Source organism: Serinus canaria, chromosome Z (assembly GCF_022539315.1).
Source record: "Serinus canaria isolate serCan28SL12 chromosome Z, serCan2020, whole genome shotgun sequence".
In the NCBI taxonomy this organism is placed as follows: Eukaryota; Metazoa; Chordata; class Aves; order Passeriformes; family Fringillidae; genus Serinus; species Serinus canaria.
This window is the reverse complement of record NC_066343.1, coordinates 41,763,124-41,788,007: the sequence shown is the minus strand read 5'-3', so window position 1 is coordinate 41,788,007 and position 24,884 is coordinate 41,763,124. Positions and strand designations below refer to the sequence as shown.

Sequence of the window (24,884 nt, the reverse complement as noted above, 5' to 3'; positions counted from 1 at the left end):
CATTTCTTTAGAGAGGGTGACTGACTGACTTCAACAGAGCCAAGTAAGATCTGTCTTATTTACCAGAAAATTTTCAAACAGAAGTCTTTTAGCTAACAGGAACCAGGTGCCCTCATTTGACTATTCTTTCACCACTGAAATTTTCTCAAGTTCCTCCATTTTATCTTTATCCTAATTCTTCCAGCATCATGTAGCCTCACATGCAGGCATGTGCACTTTTTGCAATGTCAGACTTTTATAAAACTTAAAAATTAGGCATTTTAAAATAGAATAGTACATTATTTGCACAGTCTTATGCCTTCATTCAACATAGACCTGCACAGCAATGTTTAGTTAGACACAAACCTGTGCAAACACATACACAAATAAAAGAACAGGCACAATGCCTTGGTAACAAAGAGAGGTTTCATGCACTGTATAATGCATAATTTTTCAAATGCCAGAGAGGGTCACGCTACTGGTTAAGAAATCCCCAAAAGAACAAAATAAAAGGAAGAAGATAAAATCTTTCCCTAATGCCCACTGCACTGTTTTTTATTTCACATGCAACATTTGATTTCACATACAAACAAGACTGACAGAAGAGTCCTGTGTTCCCAAGTTTCCCCCCCACCCCAACTTTCCAGGGAAGAGGACATATGAACTTAATGTTCAAAGCCTGAAAAGGACATTTGTAGGTGAATATGTGTTCACAGAGCAGACATTCAAGCTTGCATATTAAGGAAGCCAAGCTGTGAAGCAAAAGAAAATCTCCTTTAGCCCTATCCATAGGGATTTACTTGTCTCACCTATATCTGGATCCTCACTCAAGCAACAGGCAAGTATTGAGCAGCTCAAAATCAGGTAGTTTTGGGTAGCAACTGAGTAGCAGGTAGTATTTTTGAGGCCAGGTTGTAGGAACAAACAAATGGCAGTTAAGGGATCATCCGACAACAAGGTATCTGAATCTTGCTTTACCTATGTGCATCATTTAGTGGCTCTAATTCAAGGCCAAACTGACAGTCCTCAGAGGAAATACCATCCCAAACCCACAAACATGCCAAGCCCTTTTCACCTATCTTACTTTGAATCAGGAAGTATCTTCTAGTTCAAACATGTTTTCCGTTCACATTTCTTCAGTCATCTGTTTACTGGCCTTGTTCTGGACACAGGAAAAAGCTGTCTGGAACAAACTGGTCTCGGACACCATCTCATTTGTCACCTCATTTGGACTGCTGAGGCCACCTGTAGTGTATTTTTGGCTTCAAAAGTCACATTAGTTGGCTGTAGCATGGTGCACAAGAGGACTTTAGGCTAGCCTAGATACTACGGGTTATTTAAGCTCCACTTACTTTAAGCTTTGCATCTTCCTTTGTCTTTACATACTAGCAGCCTCAGAGAACACTATGTAGCTTAATTTCATTCTTCCAATTGTTGAACATTTGTTTATTTCCAGCTCCCTTTCTCTCCCCATCTGGTAATAAATAATGGGAAGTCCTGCCAGCAGTTGCAATACCTTTGGGAAGTTTGATGCCTATAATTTGTGTCATGTATATTACCCACTTGTAATTTGTTATGATGACTGATGACTTATTCAAAGACCTTCTAGGCTCAACTACTTGCACTCCAGCACTCTAACACTCATAGCAACAGGCTGAACAGAATAGGGATTCATCCTGTCTCCTGTGCAGGTTCATAAAATAATCCCAACCCTATTTATAAATCCAGGGTAAAGAAATGTACCTGCAGATGTTTTCTACAGGGAATAAGATCAATAACTTGACTAACTCCATCTGGGTAGCAGTACTTTGTATTCAGCAGGCTTTGTGCCATTCACAAACTGAAAGAATTACTGTGCTGGTTTTGGCTGGGATAGAGTTAATTTTCTTCCCAGCAGCCGATATGGCGCTGTGTTTTGGATTTGTGCTGAACATGAGGTTGATAATACAGAGATGTTTTTGTTATTGCTGAGAAGGGCTTACACACAGCCAAGGCCTTTTCTGCTTCTTGTGCTCCAAGCTGGGGGAAGGAAGCTGGGGGTGCCTGGCAGGCTGGGAGGAGACACAGCCGGGACAGGTGACCCAAACTGACCAAAGGGACATTGCAGATGATATGGCATCATGTTCAGAATATAAAGTGGGGGAAGGAAGGTGGAACTGGGGTATGTTGGGACTGAGGGTGTTTGTCCTCCCAAGTCACATCTCCTAGGGATGACTGAATACCTGCCTGCCCTTGGGTGGGGCTGAATGAATTGTTTTGCCTTACCTGTGTGTGTGACTTTAAACTCTTTTTATCTCAATACATGAGTTCTCAAGCTTTTACTCCTCTGATTCTCTTCCCAGTCCTGCTGGTGGGGGAATGAGTGAGTGGCTGTGTGGAGCTTGGCTGTTGACTGGGGTTAAACCATCACAATTACTCACACAGCTAAAGAAAAAAACAAAACAAAACAAAACACAAAAATAAAAAAAAAAATCACAAAAAAACCCCAAGAGAAGACAGAACTTAACATGGCAGAAAAGAAGTATTAATATTAAAGAATTAAGTAAATTTTTAAAAAAATTCAAGGGCAACCATGAAAAAAGGTCATGTACTGGGAGGATAAGAAGTAGTGGCTTTAAACTGAAAGAGAATAGATACAGTTCAGGTATTAGGAAAAAACTCATCACTGTGAGGGTGGTGAGGCACAGGAGCAAGTTGCCCAGAGAAGTTGTGGATGTCCCACCCCTGAAAGTGTTCAAGGCAAGGTTGGAAACACTGAGCAACCTGGTGAAGTGTCCCTGTGGGTAAGAAGTAGATGATCTTTAAGGTCTCTTATAACCCAAACCATTCTATGATTCTGTGATATGTCAACATATCTGAGATAAATAATTCTTGCTTTGTTCTTAGTTTTTCCATGATTTTGCATCTGGAATATCACCATCAGTAGACAGTAGACACCATCAGTTTCTTTATCTTACGAAAAAAGTCTTGATAAAGGAGTGGTCAAAAAGAGCTTTAAATTGCAAAATGTTGTTCACTTCCCATCAAGTTTTCCATGAAGCATCTGATTTATATATAGCATGTAACAGATTTGTCCCAGATCTGCCTCTATTGATATCAATCACACGCTATTTTTCTTTTCATAGTGGTTTCACTGGAAATGGAACCTCCCTCTGTAGCAGTACTTCCTGTTGTACTTCCTGACGTCCATACAACGCTGGTTTCCCAGAAAAGGACCCTGTCCTGCATTTAACTTCGTTAATGAAAGCTGAGAAAAAACTGCTTTTCTTGGCTGAACATTTGATTATCAGTTCAGTCCAGAAATCATAAGGCATGTTTGTTTAAGGCTCATAGGAGAGTAGAGGTCAGAAAAAAAATTAATTTAAATTTTAAAAATGTTTAAAGTTTAGGCTAATTTTCATGACTGACAGGGTTATGAAAAAGAAAGAAGACCTGTTTGGTAAGTTACAAACCAAGAGTTATCAGGAAATTCCAGATCCACAGATGTTCCACAAGTGCCGGAAGGGCCACTCTATTTTCTTTAACATCCTTTTAGCTTTAAAAGGGATGTAGTAGCTTTTTACATTTATTAATCAACATTTATGTTTCACTTTTTAAGCTGTGGGGAAATGCTAAATAAATGTGTATACCTTCTTAAACATTTTATTGATCTAATTTTTTAGAGCATTCTATCTTTCTAGGGTAATTTTTTCAGATATATATTTCTATGAACTATATGAATTTATTTTAATGATGAACTTTATCTCAGTGCTAGCCATCTGTAATAGATCATTTCACTCCTTCACTGTAACTTCACTGTAACTTCACTGTAACTTCACTGGCTTCAGTCAGTGTTTCTGAATGCTGCTGAACATGCTGACTGCAGAAAAAACAATAGAATATTTAGATTTTAGGTGCTAAATTTTAAGCCACTGTAGGTTATTTTATTGTCCTCATTACAAGCCAGTTCCTTTTCTGTACTCAAAAACAAAGATAACTCCCACCCCAAATGTTCACTCAATAGTAGCACTTTGGCCACAAAACCATGAAACTGGTGATAATCTTGGAAGTCTTTTCCAAGTGAAAGGATTCTGCCATCAGTGAAATGACCCCTGATTATCTAACCCTTTTCAGCTGTCCAGAAAGCTGCAGGGCCATGGCACAAACCTGCTTGCTAAGGCTCATCCCAGCACTTCCACTGCCACTGCCTCCACAGCTGCTGCCATTGCCACATCTTCCCTCTCCCTTCTCAGCACAACACCAGACAAGGGCAGTAGCACTGGTAATGCCAGCAACAAGAAGAAAAACATGGACAGCAGCAGAGCTGAGGATTGGAGCAGCAGCAGGATGCCCAGAGAAGGAAGAAACCGAATGTAAATGTGAAATAAAATGCTATTTAAGTAAGCTTTTAATCAGAATTTGCAAGCTGCAAATGGGCTTTAAAATTAATTGTGCACAACATAATATACTACAGTAGCGTTTTAAATACACGTGTTTATAGCAAATGGCAACTATTTCTGTCACAGCTTTAGTAAACAAGAGGCAGTCATAGTGCCCTTCAAGAAGGGGAATGTGTCATGAACCATCCCAGTTCTCGTTTGCTCACTGACACACTGGGCTTTCTGAAGTTTTTGTACCCAAATGTGAAACATTTCTTTCCTAGATTTTTAAAAAATTCTACCTGTGTTTCTGCAGAAGCTTTCCTGGATACTGGATTTTACCTTTAAGTTTAAGCCATAGGCTACCCATTATTTTGTCAGGTCTATTCTCAAGGAATTGTAACTGTCTGGAGGAGAAATACCTGTTTATTATGCACTACTTCCCCTGTAAGGGATTAGTCATGGCAAAGATGGGTAGCAATTGTATCCTTTTTAATCATTTTGGCATCCCACCTGTCTGTACTGACACACAGCGCCCTGTCATGCTCGGCTGTTCAGGGCACAGCATCACAAACATCTGCCACATGCTGTGACTGTGAACCCTCCAAGGAAACAGGAGAGCCAACCTAACAGTACTCTGTTTGGATGTGAGAAATAACACCCAACTTACTGCTCTGGGTTTGGTTTTGGAATACAAGTTCTCCATGTCCAATCCCCACAGGATGAAAAAGAACCACTGACTTTAAAGCAAGTGGCCTGAATTAGCATGGGCAGCCCTCAAGAAATGCTTATCACATTGAGTGAATTCTCATTGTTTTTTGTCTGTTTTCATGGAGTAGATCAGTTTTTGCAACTCTCTTTTTAAATATGTTTAACATTTGTAAATACCTTGGCTCTCCCTAGTCTGAGGCTCTAGCCCAGACAGCTCACTTCATCCATCCAAAGGGAATTCACTGATGTAAAGGGCGTCTCAACTAACTATGACATGATCCTAAAGTCACTTCTGTTCACTTCAATCTGGAAACGAGGATTCAAAGCAAAGCAATTATACAGGCCTGACTAAAATGACACAGACTTTCCTCCTGTCTAAATGAATGTGAACAAGAGTAAAACTGGAGAAAAATAACAGTTCTGTTGAAAAGCCCTGAGCACATGCCCATGGAAACTTTTAAGAGGCTAATAAATAAGACCATCTGAGTGAAAGAGGCTTTTATTCTCGGCTTGAGACTGCAGTGGGTGAAACTGATACCTAGCCAAATTAGTATCAGGCACTCTCAACAGAACTGAACTCTCTCATTTAGTAGTAGTTACTGCTGTTCTGAAGTAAAAGCTTTAGCTAGTGTGTGATTAATACTGTATATTGACTTGGTGAGAGCACCAAATGAATGAAAAAGGACTTAAAAGGTAATTGTATCTGCCAGCTTGAAGAACTACTTTCCACATTTGATGAACAGAACAGCAAAGAGAAGACAGGAAATCTCTGAAGAGAAAGCCAGCTAAACTGTGGAAAAAATGTATGCATACCAAGAATGTCTGGAGGCAGGTACTGAGATAAGTAAGCAAGCTGAGGTTGCCTTTATGCTAGTGAACAGCAGCAGTCAGTGGGCTCACCCTCCTGCCACAACCTCCAAGACAATAAACTCACCTTTTAAAATGCTGCTGACTTTTAAAAACAGAGTACATCACAATGCAAGGATATTGGCATTTTGCCAACATGTGGCATCTTCTCTGCATTTCCCATCCTAAACTGGTTAGTACTTAGAAAACAAATAAACTATGAATGTCAAGAAACCCCAGAATGGATTGTTTAATTCTATTTTCACACAACTGATGTCACCCCATTTACAGCAAAGAATAAAAGTCCACATGTAACTTTTTAAAAACTATACACTACAATCCACGCAGAGACATTTAACCTTTAAAAGATGTTAGCTGACCACTCCATCACAACTGAAGTTATGACCAGTGTGGCTAGAAATTAAATTCAATTAATTATTTGGTCAAAGTCACAAAAACAAAAGAAGCAGAACTCTAGATGTAGTAAACGTAATACATGAAGCAAACTTGGTCCTAGCATTCATAGAAAGAGCTTCTGGTCACTAATATAAGTGTTCACAATTTAGGAAATGGGAGAGGTTAGCAGGTTGTTTTCAGCTGCACACAGCTGCACTGACTCATTCTGAAAAGTTTTTGTCAAGATGAGTATACCCATACTAACTTGTACTACTTATCAGGTACCTACCACCTACTAGTACTAGAAATGCTAGCAAAACACTTTAGAGAATGTTAGCTTTTCTATTAACAGTAGTAACAGATGGCTCCTCCTATCTTTGAAATAGAGGATTATTAATAAAAAGAATGACTAAATTGTTAGGGGACTGCAGTAGGACTAGATGAACACATAAAAATAACAATATGATTCACCTTTGAGCTAAAAGAGTCTGAGTTCACTGTTCCAGTTAAGCAATCTCTTCTTAAAAAATGTCAAAGTAAGTCTGCAGATTAGTAGGCAATTTGAAATACACTGTGTTTGTTTTTCCAGACTACATTTAATCTGGTGCTAAACAAAGTGCTGAGTTACCTAGTTCACCTTTGCTCATGGTGGTATGCTGCTGATCATCAAAGGCAGGTATAGCTGCTTATAAATGCAGTAAAGCATATTGCTGACAAAAATTACAAGCTCTTTTATTCTCTGACTTTACTTTTTACTTGAACTTTCCCTCCCACATTGTTCAAATGCTACCTTAAGGAAAAGAGGAAGAGGAATCCATCCTCCAGTCTGAGACCAAGGCAAGGGGAAAATTTGTAATATTTTCACACAGTCACATTTTTAAGGTTTTGGCTTAAGCTGTGCTATCCCATTTGTTATGCCACTAGAATAGCTACAGACCTACTTATCACACAAAGATTTTTTAAAGAATAATAAGAATAATAATTTTATAAGAATAATACACCAAATGCTTATCAAACACTGAGGCCTTCAAAGGCTGAATACTGCTAGTGGGTTTGGATTTCCACAAACGTTCCTCTCCCCAGAAGAGAAGTAAAAAAATAAACATTTAAAGGACACTTAATAGAAAGGGTAAGGAAGTAAAAGTGAAGGTAATACACAGAATAACTGCAAAACTATGTAGCCAGTATCAAGAAGTAAGACTTCTGAAACTGAAAAGTCTCACTGGGGAAGGGCAGAAAAACCTGCAACCAGACTTTTCCTGGGGGATTTATATATCTGCAGAAATTGAGCCAAACAGCTTGAATTCAACATTGTTGCCAGTAGCTACCACAAATTTGTTACTTATTGCAATTTCCCTACCTCATAATGACCTGCTTGTCCCAGGTAGAAATACACTTCAGCAAAACTTCAAACTTACAAGAGCTCAGTTACTTTTACAAAAGCTATTTCCTGAGCTAAATTCAATTTTATAAATACCAGGTAATGTTTCAAATGAAGGTGTATAAGAAAGCCTCATATATAAGTCTTGCAATAATATTTTTACTAGGTAGCAGACTATTTGTATCATCCAGACCAGTTCAGAACTAGCTCCTATCAAGTAGCAGTTTTCTCCCTAAGGAGCATTGCAATAATAGCTAAAACAGTCATTCCCATGTTTCACTGCAGTTAGGATAGAGATTGCATTGTTAATAGAACAGCCAGAGAATGTAGGTGTGTAAGAGTACTGGCCCTGGGCTGTTATTCTGCTTATGCAAATAGTTACAACCTATTGCATACAGTCTCAGAAATGCAAGAACAGGAAGAAGGCTAATCCAGGAGGCCAGAGAGCTCGAGAGGGAAGGGTGTGCTGTGGGACAGCAGCAGCAGGACAGCCACAGGCAGGAATGAACCTGGCAGCTGGCAAAGAGCTGCTCAGATAAAGTGCTCACTTTAAACAGCAGCCTCTCAGCAAGCTATCTTGGGAAGCAGAAACTGCCCAAGCCTAGCTTACATGAACTGATGGTGAGGGAAAGGCATTTGCTGCCATCAGCTGAGAGCAGAGTGAATTAGGCTTCTGTCTTTCTGAGCCACTGCAGGGTCTTGAGAGAGAATTCCTAGGAACAAGGAAAAACACATTCCTTTAAATATGTATTTACTTTTAAACTGTGATCTGGCTCTACAGGAAGAAGCCACCAAAAAACAGACATGGACAGGTTTTCACTTTTCTTGTTCATATACTCAGAAAAATCTCATCTTCTCAACCTGGATCTCGAAATGACTAATTTTTATTTTTGATTTCCCATCTGAAACCAGTTTCTAACTCTTGAGTGATCTTGGAACAGCTGACAGAAATGTCTCTCTGATAAGTCTGGCTGCTAATGACCACTACATTCAAAAACTCGTGTTTCCCAAGCAGAGGCACTGAACAGGCACCCTGTAACACCTGCATGTTCAAAAATTATGTGCAGTCAAAGCTTGTTCAACTTCTTGGATAGAGCTTACTGAATATTAAAAAAACCCACTGGAGACCCACAGAATTTCCAAGTTATTCATATAAATATTCATAGCAATATTGATGTTTCGAAAATCTGAAGTTTTCTAAATACATTAAAATGTTTTTAGGTTTGCCCCTTTTTTTAATGAAGCAATTAGACTTGTTTGCTCTCTTCTCCTGTTTCATCAGGCATTGTCAGGGACACTTGTGTTGACTTCCTTATTTGTGTTTCTTTAATCAAGACAAAATGTCCAGGCACCCAGCAAGCTCAGTAATTAACAAAAACAAAATCCTAGGTGAAAGCAGCACAACATAACTCGAGATTTTCTCTCACAAATGTTGCCTTAAGTTTTAGCTTTCATGTTCTTCAGATTCTGTGCTGCCTAGGGCTGTAGCTCTTGCACATCTCTATGAGTCTTCACCAGTAACTCTGAAAGGCTGTCACTCATCTGCTCCTCCATGCACCCCACGCCACGAGGGGATTAGTGGAAGGACAAATCAAGCTGGTAAAACCAGGTGCCAGTATATGGGGAGGTTCCTTACAGCCTCCGTGACAAAGAACACCTAGCACGGGGGAAACTCTTGCAGAGGCTACGTGGCCTCCATGCTTCTCCCGTGGGGAAAAGAGGAGGTGCTGGAGCGATACGGACTTCAGATCTGGATGCAGGGAAGTGAAAAGAAACCAAAACAGGCAGACCCTCCAAAGGTATTTCTTCCCCCTGAATTTAAAAAATCTTCCTACAATTCACACTAAGAATGAAAAAAAAAAAAAAAGGTAAATAGCAGGCAGACGTTGTGTCAACAGATGAAGAATTATCACTGAAATAAAGTTAAAACTAAAAGAACCACAGACTCTGCATTTTTGCAGAGTACCTGAAGAAATTTGTAATTTATTCTGTTGGGCATAAAAATGGCTTTATCCCTGGGACAGCTAACCTAACATCCAGCACACCATAAGGCAGCAGAGCAACAGATACAAATCTTTCAAAGCTTGAATGCAACATAAAAACTTGAATGCAGTATAATCTTTCTCAACTCTGGCTTTGCTCATAAATTTATGCAGCTATACACATGCATATATATTTATTAATATGTGTCTACTGTCATATCACACCTGTCTACCTAGGTGAGTTGTCACCACTCTGTTTCGCAATCTTTGAGCTTCAGGTCACTAAAGATTCTGAGAAACCTTTTTGTGCTTCCTCAAGATTCCACTGCACCACATTCCTACATCAAGAGAAGGCACTTTTAAAAAGTGCTGTTTGATTCAGAAACATGGAAAAACTAAGCTGTTCATCCATAGTAATTATTCATTTGAAGTTGTCATACAGTTAGGAAGATTATAAATGGAAGAAGTGCTGGTGAATGGCAACAGGCAAGTTAAAACACCTAACATGGATTATTTTTATTATTATTCCTAGTAGTAGTATTTTTACTAGTATATTATTAGTAGTAGTAGTAGTAGCAGTAGTAATAATATTGATAATGATGATAATAAAGGTAAGAACAACTTACAAGGCTGAGCAAACCACAGAGGAAAAAAACCAGAGTAAGCTATTGCGAATGAAAAGAGTGACTCTTCAGGGTTCTTTTCAGCACTCACAAAAAAACCCCACCTTTTTCCTGGGCTGTTCCTGCTCAAATAGAGAACCAGCTTTGCAAAATGTGCAGTTGAAAATGAGAAGGGTGTCTAGGCAGCATCAGAAGAGTAATTCTGAGGAGACTTTACCCCTTTACCCCTCTTTGTCCCTGTCTGATTTGGCACAAGAGAGTGCTTTTCCCCCACCACCCACCCACTGCCCCCTGGGACCTGCTAGATTGGACAAGTAAGTCAACAAAATTGGTGACAACATTGTTTCTGTGGTTTTACATCACTAGCCTGAGGCACTTTTACTCCCTTCATACTCTGGCAATTGAGGAAGTGCTCCACAGCAGGTACTGAACCTGTCTGACAAGCCTCCCATGACTGAAAACCTCAGAACACCAACAGCATCTAGACAAGTGTCTAGCTGATCACTGCTCTGTTAATGGCACAACATTCTAGGCTAAACACGAATTCAGATTCAGCAGGCCAAAATCATGATTATTAAGAGCAGCTTGGTTTTGAGCTGGTGTACTGGTTTTGGCTGGGATACAAGCTCACTTCATAGTAAGTAGTTTGTATGGTTCTGTTTTGGATTTGTGGCCAAAATGACATTGATAGCAAATAAACCACAGAACCATAGAACAGTCTGAGTTGGAAGGGAATTTAAAGATCACCTAGTTCCAACCCACCTGCCATGGACAGGCACACCTTCCACTAGAACAGGGTGCTCAAACCCCCATCCAGTCTGGCCTTAACCAGAGGTGGGGCATCCACAACTTCTCTGGACAATCCACTCCACTGCCTCACCAACCTGCCAGTAATGATTTTTAGTCACTGCTAAGCAGGCTAACACAGAGTCAAGCCACCTTCTGCTCCACCACCCACCCCACCAGCAACTGGGAGCGCACAAGGAGTCAGGAGGGGACACAGTTGGAACTGCTGAACCCAACTGATAAAAGGGATATCACAACCTGGCCATAAGGCAACGTGCTCAGCATACAGAGCTGGGGAGAAAAAGAAGGAAGGGGTGTGTTCATAGTTTTTCTCTCCATCTAATGCGAGCTGTCAATGAGAGACACTTCTCACAGTTATTGTGTGTCACAGCCTACCAGACAGAACAGAGATTCCAAGTCTCCAATTACTGAAAACTAAACAAAATTTAATTTTAAAGGAATTTTTTCCAAGGAAAATTGATTCCAGAGAAAACAGCAGCAGCCAGTATCTATGAATCTTGTCTCCTGGGAGTACAGTGACCACCTGGATAGTGTAACCATATTGGTGGACCATGTTCTGGGTTCATCTGTTCAGTATGATCGTATCAGTGATGGAACTCCACCAAAACGAACTCTTCTACTTAAAGAGTAACAGACCAACTTTAGTGGATCACCAAGGTCTCACTAATTTTGCTGCTTGCTCTCAAAACCTGCAGTGTTCAATTCACTTCTTTCACCATAATGATTTTCTTTCCTGCTCCAGTGGCAATTCAGTTGGAAGTGAGCCAGCAGAAAACTTGAGGTCTTTTATTGCTGTATAAACCTACGCCATCATGTACCACTGTGACACCCTTGGGAGATGGCAGCCTCTTATCTGAGCACTGTAACTGATCCATCAAGTAATACAAGAATTCTCTCCTGAGGTGATAAGCTTTCTTTTTTATTATTTCACATTGCTTTTCTGGTCTCCATTTTTCCTCTTTGGCATAGTTCATCTTCTATTCTGTCATTTCTCTCCTGCAGCTATTTTCCACTATGAAACACCATGTTCCATATGCCCCCCCTATTCCACCTTGCGCTTTCCTTTCTATATTTAATTTATTTCCTAATTCACACTTATGACGTCTTCTGACTCATGCTTATTCTGTGCAAGTCACTAAGAAACGTGCAAAATTTAATTTTCTAAATTCGTGCAATATTTCCCATTTCTTCAGCTTTCTCCCCTGTGCTGTCTACACTGTCTGAGTGGGATTTATTCTAAACTGAATGAACACCAGATTAAGCCACTTAGCTCTAGGTATTCCACCATTTCTTTAAATAAGGGGGGAAAATAACATTTGGAACAGAGCTCACTTGTGCTTCTTTTAAGCAACAGCTCCAGGCAAACAGCTCCAGATCTGCTGTGCTTCAGAAGCTCTCCCCAAGGAGAATCAGAATTTGAAAGGAGACTGGAGCCTCAAGCAAAAAGATGTCTGTAGCCCCACCCTGCCCCAGTCATTTCCCTGACCTGTCCTTTCCTCCCCTAGTTTTACTTTCACTGACTGATAATTTTAGCTGTGTTCCTTATTCTTACTTTTCACATCATAAAGGCCAAATTTCACATTAATATTCTGTGTGTTCTTTCAGCTGACTGTTTAAGACAACGTTACTCATACTTCAAAGGGATGAAGACAGACGAAATTTTATAGTCTTGATGGCTTAACATAGGTCTGTGCTAGAAAGCCAGCATTTCATTTTGGGAGTCACTCTCTCATGGAGAGAGTCTGCTTTACATACCAGGCCTCAGGGAGCAGAATGAGAAGTACTCTGTGGATTATTTTCTTACCATTGCTAAAGGCTGCTTTGCTTGCTGCCTACTGAAATACACAATACAGATAAGAAGATAAAAGTTTCGACATGGCATATTTGAATTTTCTTTTAACTCCTTATATTTTAGCAGTGAGTTTGGACTTAAAAGCATCTAAACAGACAATACTGAGAAGTGAAATAAAGGAATAAATTTAATTCCTTTGAACTGTGCCTTGAAATGCTTAGAGTCTATCAGTTTTTCTGACAGACTAGATACTGTGTCAGAAACATTGCACTTTTTTTTTTTCTGCAGCAGCCCCCCCCCAGAGGTCACAGCTGGTCAACTCAAACACAACAGAAACCTCAGTATTTGGAGTCAGTAAACTCCTAGGACTGTTCATAGGTCACTATTGTAGTGTCAAGACAGGGACATGGGTCTGCTGGTATGACCCTCAAAGCGTTTTAAAATCATTCAGAAACAGTGCTGTGCTGCATTCAAACTACTTGTTCATAATACATGATATTGGATTGAAATGACATTTCTTCTCTCTTTACAATCCAAATATGATGTACTATAGTGGTGACAGTACAGTGCATTTTCACACTTAACATAATTCTGGTTTCAAGACCAAAACCTTCATGCTTTGAAGCCAACAATGACCTTGCTAATAATGCTAACATATATGCACATACTAGCACACAAAATTGATTTTATTCTAATAATAATAGTATTAGTTTAATTAAAAATAAAACAAGAAATTTTGCCTTTTGATTCCTGTTTTATATAAAATACCAAGACACTGGATTTTCCAAAATGGAAAATAAAAAAAGGAGATTGCAAATGTACTTGCAAAATCAGTCCTGTGTGGTTTTCTTTTGCTGCAGGATCAACCAGCACAGATACATCAGAAAGCCTACAGCAGTCTGCACTTTTAAATGTACTACCATCTACCAAAAGTCTTGAGACAGGTTCTGCCTTATTTCCACAAAGCTATATTGAAGAGGGTTATCGCAAATGTAGGAAAACAACCAGGAATAAAAAAAATGTGTCAAGCTTAGGCTGCAGTTCCTTTCAGATTCTCAAATTATTTCTCAGAGCACAGCCCAGTCAATTCTACTGCTTGGGCTGAATAGACAAACCAGTCACTAGGACTGCTGACAGAATTCACAGTGTGAGCAGTAAGCGATCATTTCTTCTGAAACGGGTGTAAGAACCAAGCACATAGTTTTTGAAGAGACTTAGTACCTTTGCCAAGCAATTTTTTAGGAGGACAGTTTGTATTTTGCAGTGGTTGGCCTTTTGTCAAGCAAAGACTACAGAACTGTTAAATCATGACAGTGCAAACAGAAAGACCTGACATTTTAACTTCACAGTGCCGTTCTCTGGTCTTCTGCTGAGCACAGGAGATAACTGCCTGCATGGCAGCTGCATTTCGCAATGGGAACAGCGTGCCAGAGGGTTCCATGACTGGAGGAAAGGGACACTTAATGAGAAGTTAAACTGCTGATCTCCTGATGCTTGCTCAATTGGCTTCATCTGTGCCAGGCAATACACAGACATCCCTCTTGTTACTATAAAGAAATAAATTTGGCTGCACAGCCAACACAATCTGACCTGTCAGTTATTCCCACTAGTAGGAAATTGAGGGTCACTTCTTACACTTAAACTGATAATTTGGTCAACATCTGATAAATCTCCAAACCTATCAGAAGTCAAGAAACCTATTTTCAACAAGTATGAAAGGTTTGTTTAATCCAACTTCTTTGACTCTGAAAAGGTGTAGGAGCACTCACAGAGCTGCTTTCAGGTGGCAATTAAGAAGCCACAGCTCATCCCCTTTAATCTTGTATGTGGTGCCTACTGGACAATGATCATGATAGCTCCAAAAATCAGCCAGGTTCACTTAGTGACAGTACAAATTGGCCCATTTGACACAGATGTAGAGTGGCAACCAGTGTACCAGGCAGGTGAGAGGACTCCACGCCCACCAGCAGCTCTGACCCTTCCTTCAGTGAAGTCTATTAGGTTGTTAACCTGCTCAGGGTGGTTTCACAGTCCATCTCCTTCTGCCCCTCAGCTTTTGACTTTCTGACATATAAGATGGACTGTCTGTGGATTTGATTTTACTTAATAGCACAGACACAAATTAAAGAGTTCCTTCTCCTTTCTTTCAGGAACAATATTGCTAGTATCAACAAAGCCAGGATTTTAATACATGGAGATGGGGAATAAAACCATGAGACAAAAAATGGACTCCGTTTCAGTTTTTGGAAGGACAGACAGGGAATGCAAAACAAAACAAAATATTTCTATACTATAGAAAGAAGTCATCTAAACCAATCAAGTGTTTCCATGCACCCAGGGAATAAAAACCCCTGCAATTTGAAGCTGAAAGGAAGAATGTCCAGTGGTGGGTTGCAATTCTTTATTTCTGATTCATAAGTATATATATTCATACAATGCTATTAGATATCCTTGTATTGCTTAATCTATAATTGAAGTCAGCATAGGTATTTTAACAAAAAATTTGCAACTACTAATTTATATTTCATCTGAGCACTCTGATACACAGTAGAAAAAATCCATATATAAAAGCTTGTATCTGTGCAATCATATGTACTATATTTCTCTTTCAACAAACTACTGATTTAGTAATATTGATATGTTATTGTTAGTATAACATAGAATTGCCTTATCATTACATTAAAAAACTTTTCAAAATATATTAATAAGCAAAGATAACCACACTTTGATCCTGCAATCATTTTTTAACTATCACATCAATGCCCCATTTTGTTTTAATGTGCCATCTGGCTTAAACAAATTCCTTTCATCTCAGGCTGCCACCATTATTCTGCCCATAATAATAATAATATTAATTTGTAACTTTGCTGCTTGGTAACTTCACACAAGCCAAGTAGAATTAAATTCAACTCTGATCTGATGTCCACCATTAAAATCACAAATCTCTTATACCACACATAAGTCCCAAAGAGTGAATGAAGATTTGTGCTGAACCTCTACTTTGTGGTGAACTTCTCTTCTAGTGGAAACTTGCCCCATCTATTGCATAACACAGGTCATGTGGCTTTTCTTAAGAGGCTTCAACTACAGGTCTACAAATGATGCAACTTCATGCTACTAAATGCTTTTAATAGTTTAGATCTTAATGAAGCTTAATTAGCATCTGGAAGTCAATACAAATATTAATCTGTACATAAAACATTATCCCCAATACTAAGTGACAGCACTTTTATAAGGCAGACACAAGCCAGGATTCAAATATCTGAGAAAAGGTGGACACTACCAGACTCTAGTTTAGGACAAGGTTACAGAGCAGCAACAATGGTCAGTAAGATTAGGCCCTTCCTTTGTGAAAATTTACAGGAACTGACAGAAAAATGTGATACAGCAGACTAGCAAGTAGGACAGGGATACCAGCACTGAGCAGAGGGCACATATTTTGGTTTTCATGGCCAATAAGAAAGCACTCTTCTGCCCTTCTGACAATTTTCTCAGCCTTCATTACAGTAGCTGAACAACTATGCTCACAATGACAAAAATTTGCTTCACTGCTTGCAGACTACCTTGCAAATACAAGACAGAAACTGACAGAGCTGGAAATGTACAAAAAAAACCCCCAAAACTATCAAACTTTTAAATGAAGGACAGAATAGAACTTTCAGTTTAGATCCTGCTGAAAAAATGAAGGCTCATGCTCTACTGCCTCTGCTTAAACTTTATGCCCCAAGAAATACTTTGCTTGTTTCCTCTTTCATCAATAACTCTGAACTGAAAGCAGGACTAGACCATACTAATAAGGTGCAACTTACCTTGAATTGTCCTGTCTAAGGATTTCTTTACAAAGTAAAGAATCCACAGACGTAATTCTAGGCCATACAAGAATCTTGTGAAAAAAGAATAAGAGAGTATGTAATAATAAGACTTCCATTCAGACTTCCCAACAGGCAGGCAAGTCAGGAGGTTTGGAAAGTGCCTGTGTGCATTCACTAGAGTAAGAGAAAACATTGGTAATTTTCCTGACTCTCATCTTTTTAAAGCAGACAAAAAGAAATCTCTAGATAATTAATTTGCACACTCCTGTAGAAGCATTATCTGAGAAACTGAAGCTTGTATTTCCCAGTAAGGAGTAGGACTTACTGTAGTATATTTTGTGCAAATAAATAGGACCCCGGTAAACAAAAGATGCTTAGGGTTTTTCCCTTTTTGTGTTTTTACTGGTGTGCTCTGTGACACAGACAACAAATACTATTTTAAGACTTATTTTTTTTATCTAATAGAAACTCTTGGAGCAAGATTTTAACAAATATTCCTAACAAATGATTATGACTCCCAGCTTTCAGCTCCCAGTAGGAAAGAATATTTGATTAATATTCAGAGAATTAACAGCCTATACAACTGGAGACAGGATGTCACTTGAAGACTCACAACTTATAAAAATTGTTCTGGAAGAAACAGACTTAGAAAGCAGCAATAAATTAATGCTCCAAGGATTTTAGAATATATGAAAGTAATTTACAGGATTAGCTGCTTCTATGAAATTATGCCTAAAATAAATATACTAAACCAAATTATTAAAATAAAATTAATTTCAGTTACTCATTCATCCTCTGGGAAGTCTAATTATTATTTTTTAGTTCCTAATTATTATTTTTTAGTATATCACACTTCTCTCTGATCAAACAAAAAAGTAATTTAATGCAGATGGGAAGACTTTTCAGACCTCAAGAAACACAAATTCATAAAAGCAAGAATACTCTGAGTTGGAAGGGCCCTGAGGAATCACCTAGCTCCAGCCCCTTTGCCTTGAGCAGGGGCTCGCACCCTTCACTACGACAGGCTACCCAAAGCCTGATCTAACAAAGCCTGTCAAATTCAAGAAAATCCTGCATAATTTCTGAAGTTATTTTTGAACAGTAAAATTGCTGCTGCTCTGTGACACAAGCAAACTAACACTTATTGTAACAATAACTATTGCGTTCAGCTATGCATAAACATTAATATGCTGAAGACAAAAATTAAAAAATCCCCATCCTCATTGACCTATTCATGAGGCACAGTGTTGGTAAGATGGTATCCTTTTTAACAGAAATGGCACACACAGAGAAACCAATGCTAGGTGATACAGCTTTCCTAATGAAAACTGTTTCTGAAAACAACAAAAATAACCAGGACCCAAAATTCTGCTGTTTCCAAGACCATAGGACAAACCCTTTTGGTCTTCTTGAACTGCTGAATGACAGGGGAAACTTATAAACCTAACACAATTGATCAAATCACTTATTGTACAGCGTGGTTGCGATTGTCTGGGGGACGAAAATCCACGTGAACCCCTCTTCTTCAAATGCCTGGCAGTGATGCTTCTTATTTCAAGGTCATGTCGATGCTATTTATAAAAGAAAAAATGACAAAGAACAACAACAAAAAATTAATGAGTGCTCTGAAAACACAGAGCTAAAGCCTGAGCTCCCACATAATGTTGAGTATCATTATCTCTCATTTACTTAAATGCAGTAGTGTGAAATAACTTACATCCTATGTACATCTATGAAAGTACACATCTAAGTTCTGTTACTGTTTTACTGAAATTAACAACTACTTTTTCAGCAATTCCAATCTGAAGTGTATCAGCTGTGGGAAGATCCACTGGTGGAATGACATAACAGTGTGGCAGGAATGGGTACGCCTAAAAATGTTCCTAAGCATACAGTTTTGCTACTTAGTGCAAAGCACATGTCATCAAAACTTTAGAAGTATTCTTTAGAGTAAAAAGTTGTCTTCATAAATGTTGCCTCAATACACAGTCTTCCTTAAAGAATACATAATTTAAAATTTCCTCAATATTTATGAACTGTTACATAATGGTTCTTCCACTACGAATTATTTCCCAGTATTTCTTTTAAAGTCATGAAGAAGTGCAAGGAATTGAACAAAATAGAACACAAGGGAGCATGGCAATAGACAAAAGCATTTGGAACAAAATGAAAGAGACAACAGAAGCGAACTAAGTGCTGGGCAGACTCCAGAGGTGTTTCAGCAGAAAGCATGCGGAAAAAAAGTCTATGTAAAACAGCTGTTCTTAGAGTGAAGGGATTTGCATAGGATGCTATTTCCTGAAGAAATTACACAAGAAATAAGGGATATGATCACAAGAAAACTATTGCCACTTCTGAAGACAGATTCATATTTATGCAGAAAAAATAAATGCCATGAATTAACATTAATTTGGCCTTAACTATATTGATTTTACATAAATGTAAATTCTCTTCTCATATTGCTTTTTGCTGCCCAGCTTATTGTTTGAGAAAAACAGGAAAGCTGTTCAAGCCACAAAAGGTCAAAATCATACACAAACGGTCTTTAACATGTCATTTTTTGTTCTTCTGTCATCTTTTTTTCTTACTTTGAAAAACAGTTCTCATATTGACTCATTACAGAATAAAACAGTGTCTGAGAAAAAAGAGATGAGGCATAACATCAGTTCAAGAATCAGGCATTTAGCTTATGGTTCTAACCCGTGCATAAGGTATGACAGAGTGATAGTTTATTAGAGCCCTGTTTTGTTTTTTCTTTTTTTAAGTGAAAACCAAAGCTTCAACTAATTTATGCAACTTTTTGCTTAATGATTTGCTTCAAATCATTAAGATTAGAAGTGTTTATTAATACTCATGTAATTGGTGGAATCTTTTGTTGAGGATTCAGGTTCACTGTATAGTATTTCCTGTACAGTGTGAGACAGTGTATTTCTGCATTTCTGCAGACCCATCAGATGGGCAGGGGGAGCAGAGGCCTCAGTCCTTCTGCCCTGGTCACACTGGCCAGGACACACACTCCAGTTGCTGCAGAGCTGGCTCTCCTGACCCGCTGTTCCAGCAAGGAAGTGTAAGCGCTCCTGCAACACACTCCTCCTACAAACACTCCCACTGATCAACAGGAAGAGCAGCACTGCAGGGTCCTCCACTTGCACACTACAGTTATGGTATCAGACAGAGCAATGGCACACTGGGGGACTGACATGTTCCCATTTCCAAGGGAACAAGTCCATCTTTGAAAGGAAAAGGCGTAAAGCTGCTTGAGATTTAATCAGGAAAATAATTATGAAACAAGCTGAGAAGCAGAAAAGCAAAGACAAGGCACATTTAAAGAGTATGGCGCAGAAATCAAAGTAAAAGATAACACTTTTTAATCTCTGAATGAGAATAGCAAGTTTAAAATTTAGGATAATGCATGCAACCATCTTCACTGTGATCACACTCCACTTTTTCTATCTGTTTTTAGTATAATTTAATCAGATATTCTCAGGCCAACAATTATATCTCTCTGTGCCTGGAAATGGTTAAGGACACTTCAAACACATTCCCAATGCAACACAAATATAACAAATCTTCAGTATATAACACATATATAAAGTATATAAAATATAACAAAGCTTCAGTGCTTTGTCTGCTTGTACCACATTGCTCCTGAATAGTACCATAAAAGTATTTAGGTCTCAAAAAAACTTTAAGGAGTCTACCCAGCCTCAGATCCTAGCAGTATGGTTGCAAAGTAATGTTAAAATGTAATGACAGCATAAGGCATAAATTCTTACTCCTGCTCCACTGAAGCCATTTCTGGATCATTTGAGAGGCAGCTAGTTCTGGATACAAGGAAAAAGATGAGTAAACATTTTTTCTGTGTTGATTTCTTTCTCTTTTAAAATATACCATCAAATCTGGGGATGTTATAACTAACTGTAGTGACTATCTTTGATAGCACAAACACACAAATGTTGTTGTTTTTAGGAATGTAGGGATCTTATTGCCCAAAACACACATTAGTTTGAGTAACAATTTTTTAAGCAGGGGAAGGGAAATGCACTACAGTGATCTCATACATCCAACAGTAACAATAATCAGTGATGCCTCATATGAATATTTCATTCCCCTTTCACTTGCTACACTGCTGCCTCTACTATTTTAAATGGAATACCAAGAAAGCAGGTTTTTTCAACAGAGTTCTCAGTGTCATATGCATATGTTTGTATGACAACATTTCATACACAATGCATTTGAAAATGTTTGAACAGGAGGGATAGAAGTTGCATTTCAAGGGTGGCTAGGCCTCTTAGTTTAACAAAATAGTCAGGTGGTATCAGATAACTACTTATGTGAATGTATTGCTTCTGAGGCAGTGTTAACTTCTAGAATCAAACATCAGTGGCCAGATTTTTAGGTATTTCTCTGTAGTTGTTTTAAAAACTAACCTCAGAAGAACTGAAGGAAAATGTGTACTGCAAAAGAAGGAACTTTTGGAAAAATACAGCAAAGCTCTAAGTTGAAAATCCTGAAGTGCATAAGTAAAAGGTAAGTGACTGGAAAGAAACTTCAAAACTCAAAAATTTTAGTTACAAAAATTGCAAGGGAGAATATTATGCTAGAACCAACAGACACAGACTCCTCCTCAGGAATTTGTGTACAATACTCACATGAGGAAAGTGCACTGTACACTCTCAAAAGCTCTGCTTAGTGAGTCATGGACTGTGCACTTCTTAAGGATTTCTTTGGCACTCAACACCATACTTCCACATCATGTTCAAGCCAAAGCACAAAGTTATCATTTTAAAGTATCTGGTCACCATGTGCCCCTGGTTTATTAAGTAACCATAGACAATACAGCATTATTATCAAGTATTAATTCCCCAGCCTACCCAGCTAACATTGGAAAGACAGAAGAATTTACATACCTACCTAAACTGAAATACCTAACCCTGATTTAGTAAATTGTAAAAAAAATAAGTTATAGAAAGAAATACCTCTTAAAAATTTTATAAATCTTCCAACATAAGAGGATAAGAGTAGAAAATGTTTAAGGATCCATTTTAATGGAGTATGTGATATCAGTCATTCCCATGACTATAGAAACAATCATCAAAAAACAGCAAAAATTTTTTATAGTGTAAGGGTATGATTATGTATTACTGAGATTCAGCAGTACAAAAGCAAGTGAGAGGGGAAGTCAATTCTCAAATGGGGCAACTTACACAGTAATTTAAACTACAAGCTACCTGTTGTACCAAACACAATGTATTACTGCATTCAAGCTATTCCTGTGAAACAACATAATGCCAGGATTCAGCTGAAAGCTATCTTACTTAGCTGTTTCTGAAGCTTCCCTCAGCTCTTCATCCAGTCTGCATGAGTAAAAGTTATTGATATAAAGAAACAGAGAAGCAAGCAGAGCATAAGAGTGAAGCAGAGCAATAGCAGAGCAAAGAACAAATACAGTACATGCTTTTTTAATAGGCACCCAGTATGATTTAGGGCTAACCCTATAACTCTTCAGTTCAGTATAATTCCATTTATCCCTGTGCTCAACCCACTTTAAATTTGTAAGTCTTTATTTAGCTCTCTTGGAGGCAGAGACAGAGAAGCAGCAGGGGTCTGAGGCATGCCCAGTGGACAGAGCTGAAAGCATTCAGTTGCCCTATCAGGTAATGTTAAACTAGCTGCAGCCTGGGCCAAGTCAAGGGCATTTACAGTTCAGTGAGTTTTATTTGCAGGGGAGGCTGATCTCAACAGCTTGAAGGGGAAAGAAAGATGCCATGTCACTGCAAGTCCTCTCTCATTCAGCTGTTGAGGTCGCCTGCAGGTGAAAGGCTGTCACACAGATTCACTCTATCATGAGCAGCAGCATGGGCTAGAAAGCAAATTTTACCTCATTCTTCTCTTAATACACTTATCTTCATCATACCTTACAAGATAAGAATGGATGAAGGAAGAGAAAAGATGTACAAGTTCATACACAACAATCATATTATATAGTGCTTCACTGAAAACTACATAACCCAAATTCTGACATGACACTATGTACTTTCTAAAGGTGGGATTTTTCTTGCCCATAGGTGGTATTCATGTTCTTGGCAATTGACCAATTATGAAGACAAAAGATGAGTTGCCTTTTTCTATGGGAATCTCTCCAAATTTGCAGCAGAAGGGAAGCTATGAACTGAACACTGCTCTTCTCCCTGTGGTATGGGAATAGGCACTCACAGGTGCCACCTGAGTGCACACAGCCACTAAATCTTCTTATTACAGCATCTTAAAATGCTTGCCACCAATGGGTGCAACTGTCATCTTTCCAGGTCTGTCTTTTCCAGCAAAATCATGATCTCTCATCTGGCTGCTGGTGACATGAAGTCTGAGAGGTGAATGGACTTTTTGAACATTCTTAAGTTTACAGGGAAGAAAAAAATGTCTGCAATGCAGATGTGTGTACTGCCACAGTGTAACAGCAAAACACAGGTAAGGTTTCTATCAAAGGTTAGGTTTATATCAAAGGAAACCGTAAGAAACTAAAATGTTTACAGGAATCAAAAGAAAATTTGTTAGGGATGTTAGAACATTATGGACAACTCTTTGTCAGCTGACCAACGGCTTGTGCTCCACATTCTTATCATCACTCCACCTCTAAAGAAGTTACAGCAGCAGATGAACCTGAGTGAAAGTCTCTGTGACCCCCATTTTGCAACAGTAATTTACTGTTTTCTCAACTGCTATTGCCAGACCTGAGCTTCCCACTTGCTCCCTGGAATTGCATCAACAGCTTGGCAAAGGAAATTGCTTTACAACTACTGTGAAACAGGTGTAAAAACTCCTGCTTGGGTTGAGGAGAGCTATGACAACTTCAAAAGCTGTCACTGACCAGTCATAATGAAAATACAATCATACTTGCCCATCTACTCTTCAAACTACCTTCTAGAATAGGCTATTCAAAACCTGGGACATTTGCTAAAGAGAACAATTTAAAAAAAATTCCTGAACAGAACATCTTTTTAATAATGACTAATGAAAACCATGATTTTTTTCAGTTATGCTTTCAGTCTTGGTATACCACTTCTTTTTGCTGTTTTCACGTCTGAAAAGAAGTCAGTTGAGGTGAGCAATGCCAATCAACTTCCTACAATTTTTTAACAGATATTTTCCTCTGGAAATGCCTGCATTTAAAAAACCTCTTCACATAAGCAGCAAGAACTAAGAAACTGTCTTTCAGCAGTTGTGAATTTAACCACAAGAACTGACAAGGCAAGGACCAGTAAACCTATAGATTTCACTAGTCTTCTATTGATTAGGCTATTTTTTAATTAATGTTTCTGCTAAAAGCCCTGGATGACTGAAACTTGAAAACACTTCCACTTAAACAGAGGTAAAAGTTATGAAAAAATACAGCACAGATGATGGGAAAGGCCAAACAATTTTCCCACCCCCTTGAAGTAAATAGTTACTGTGTTTTGAGTTTACCTTACACAGTGGTCTCCTGCCACTGAGTCTGACAGTGAAATGTTTGAGGAACAACATATAATCATTTTTAAAAACATCAGGAAAGTGCTTTCTGTTTTTCTTACAGTCTTTAACACTATTACCAGTTTGTGGAAATAGTTTCCATTAAAACAAGTACAGGCTACTGTACATCACTTACTTGACAATACTGTCTGGTATATGCACATATTCCATTGGAATCATCTCACGAAGCTCTGCCAATGTGTTGACGTACTGTATCTTACTGCTGAACTTAGAGCTGAAACACAGGAAAAAAGGTATTAATTGACTTTGTCCCCCAGTCTTTTTTGACACGTGAAAACCAAATGAAGAAATGTATTGAATGTATTAAATAATTAAGCATTTGGATATTGATATTTCAATTACAGACTGAGAGACTGGACTGTTAATGATTAATGACTCAAACAATCCACCTGCCGCAGCTAAATAAGGCTGGTAAGAGGCAAGTCCTGTGAGGTGAGATAACACTTTTTATCATGCCAGTCCTCTCTTACATAATGGCTCAGGTGTGAAAATTTCCCTGTGGGGAAGAACCAGGACTTTCACACAGCCTAAAGGCATTCATCCCTGACATAACTGGTCGAAGATTCAGCTTCACTGACTTAAGAGGCAGCTCTAACATCTCAGAGATGGAACCTGGGCATTCCCACCTGAACTTGAGTGAATATACATGCAATGGACTCTGTGCTTTGTG

The 24,884-nt window shown here is 38.6% G+C and overlaps 1 protein-coding gene across 1 annotated transcript in view; it reads right to left on the bottom strand.

The window, feature by feature from the left end:
- Positions 1-15,284: 15,284 nt before the first annotated feature.
- The window catches only part of PRUNE2 (prune homolog 2 with BCH domain), a 133,590-nt gene continuing 123,990 nt past the window's right edge, over positions 15,285-24,884 (bottom strand). The window contains 3 exon segments of the mRNA XM_050987200.1: positions 15,285-18,258; positions 22,569-22,604; positions 24,330-24,428. Coding sequence (XP_050843157.1) covers positions 18,237-18,258; positions 22,569-22,604; positions 24,330-24,428 — 157 coding nt within the window. The 3' untranslated portion in view covers positions 15,285-18,236.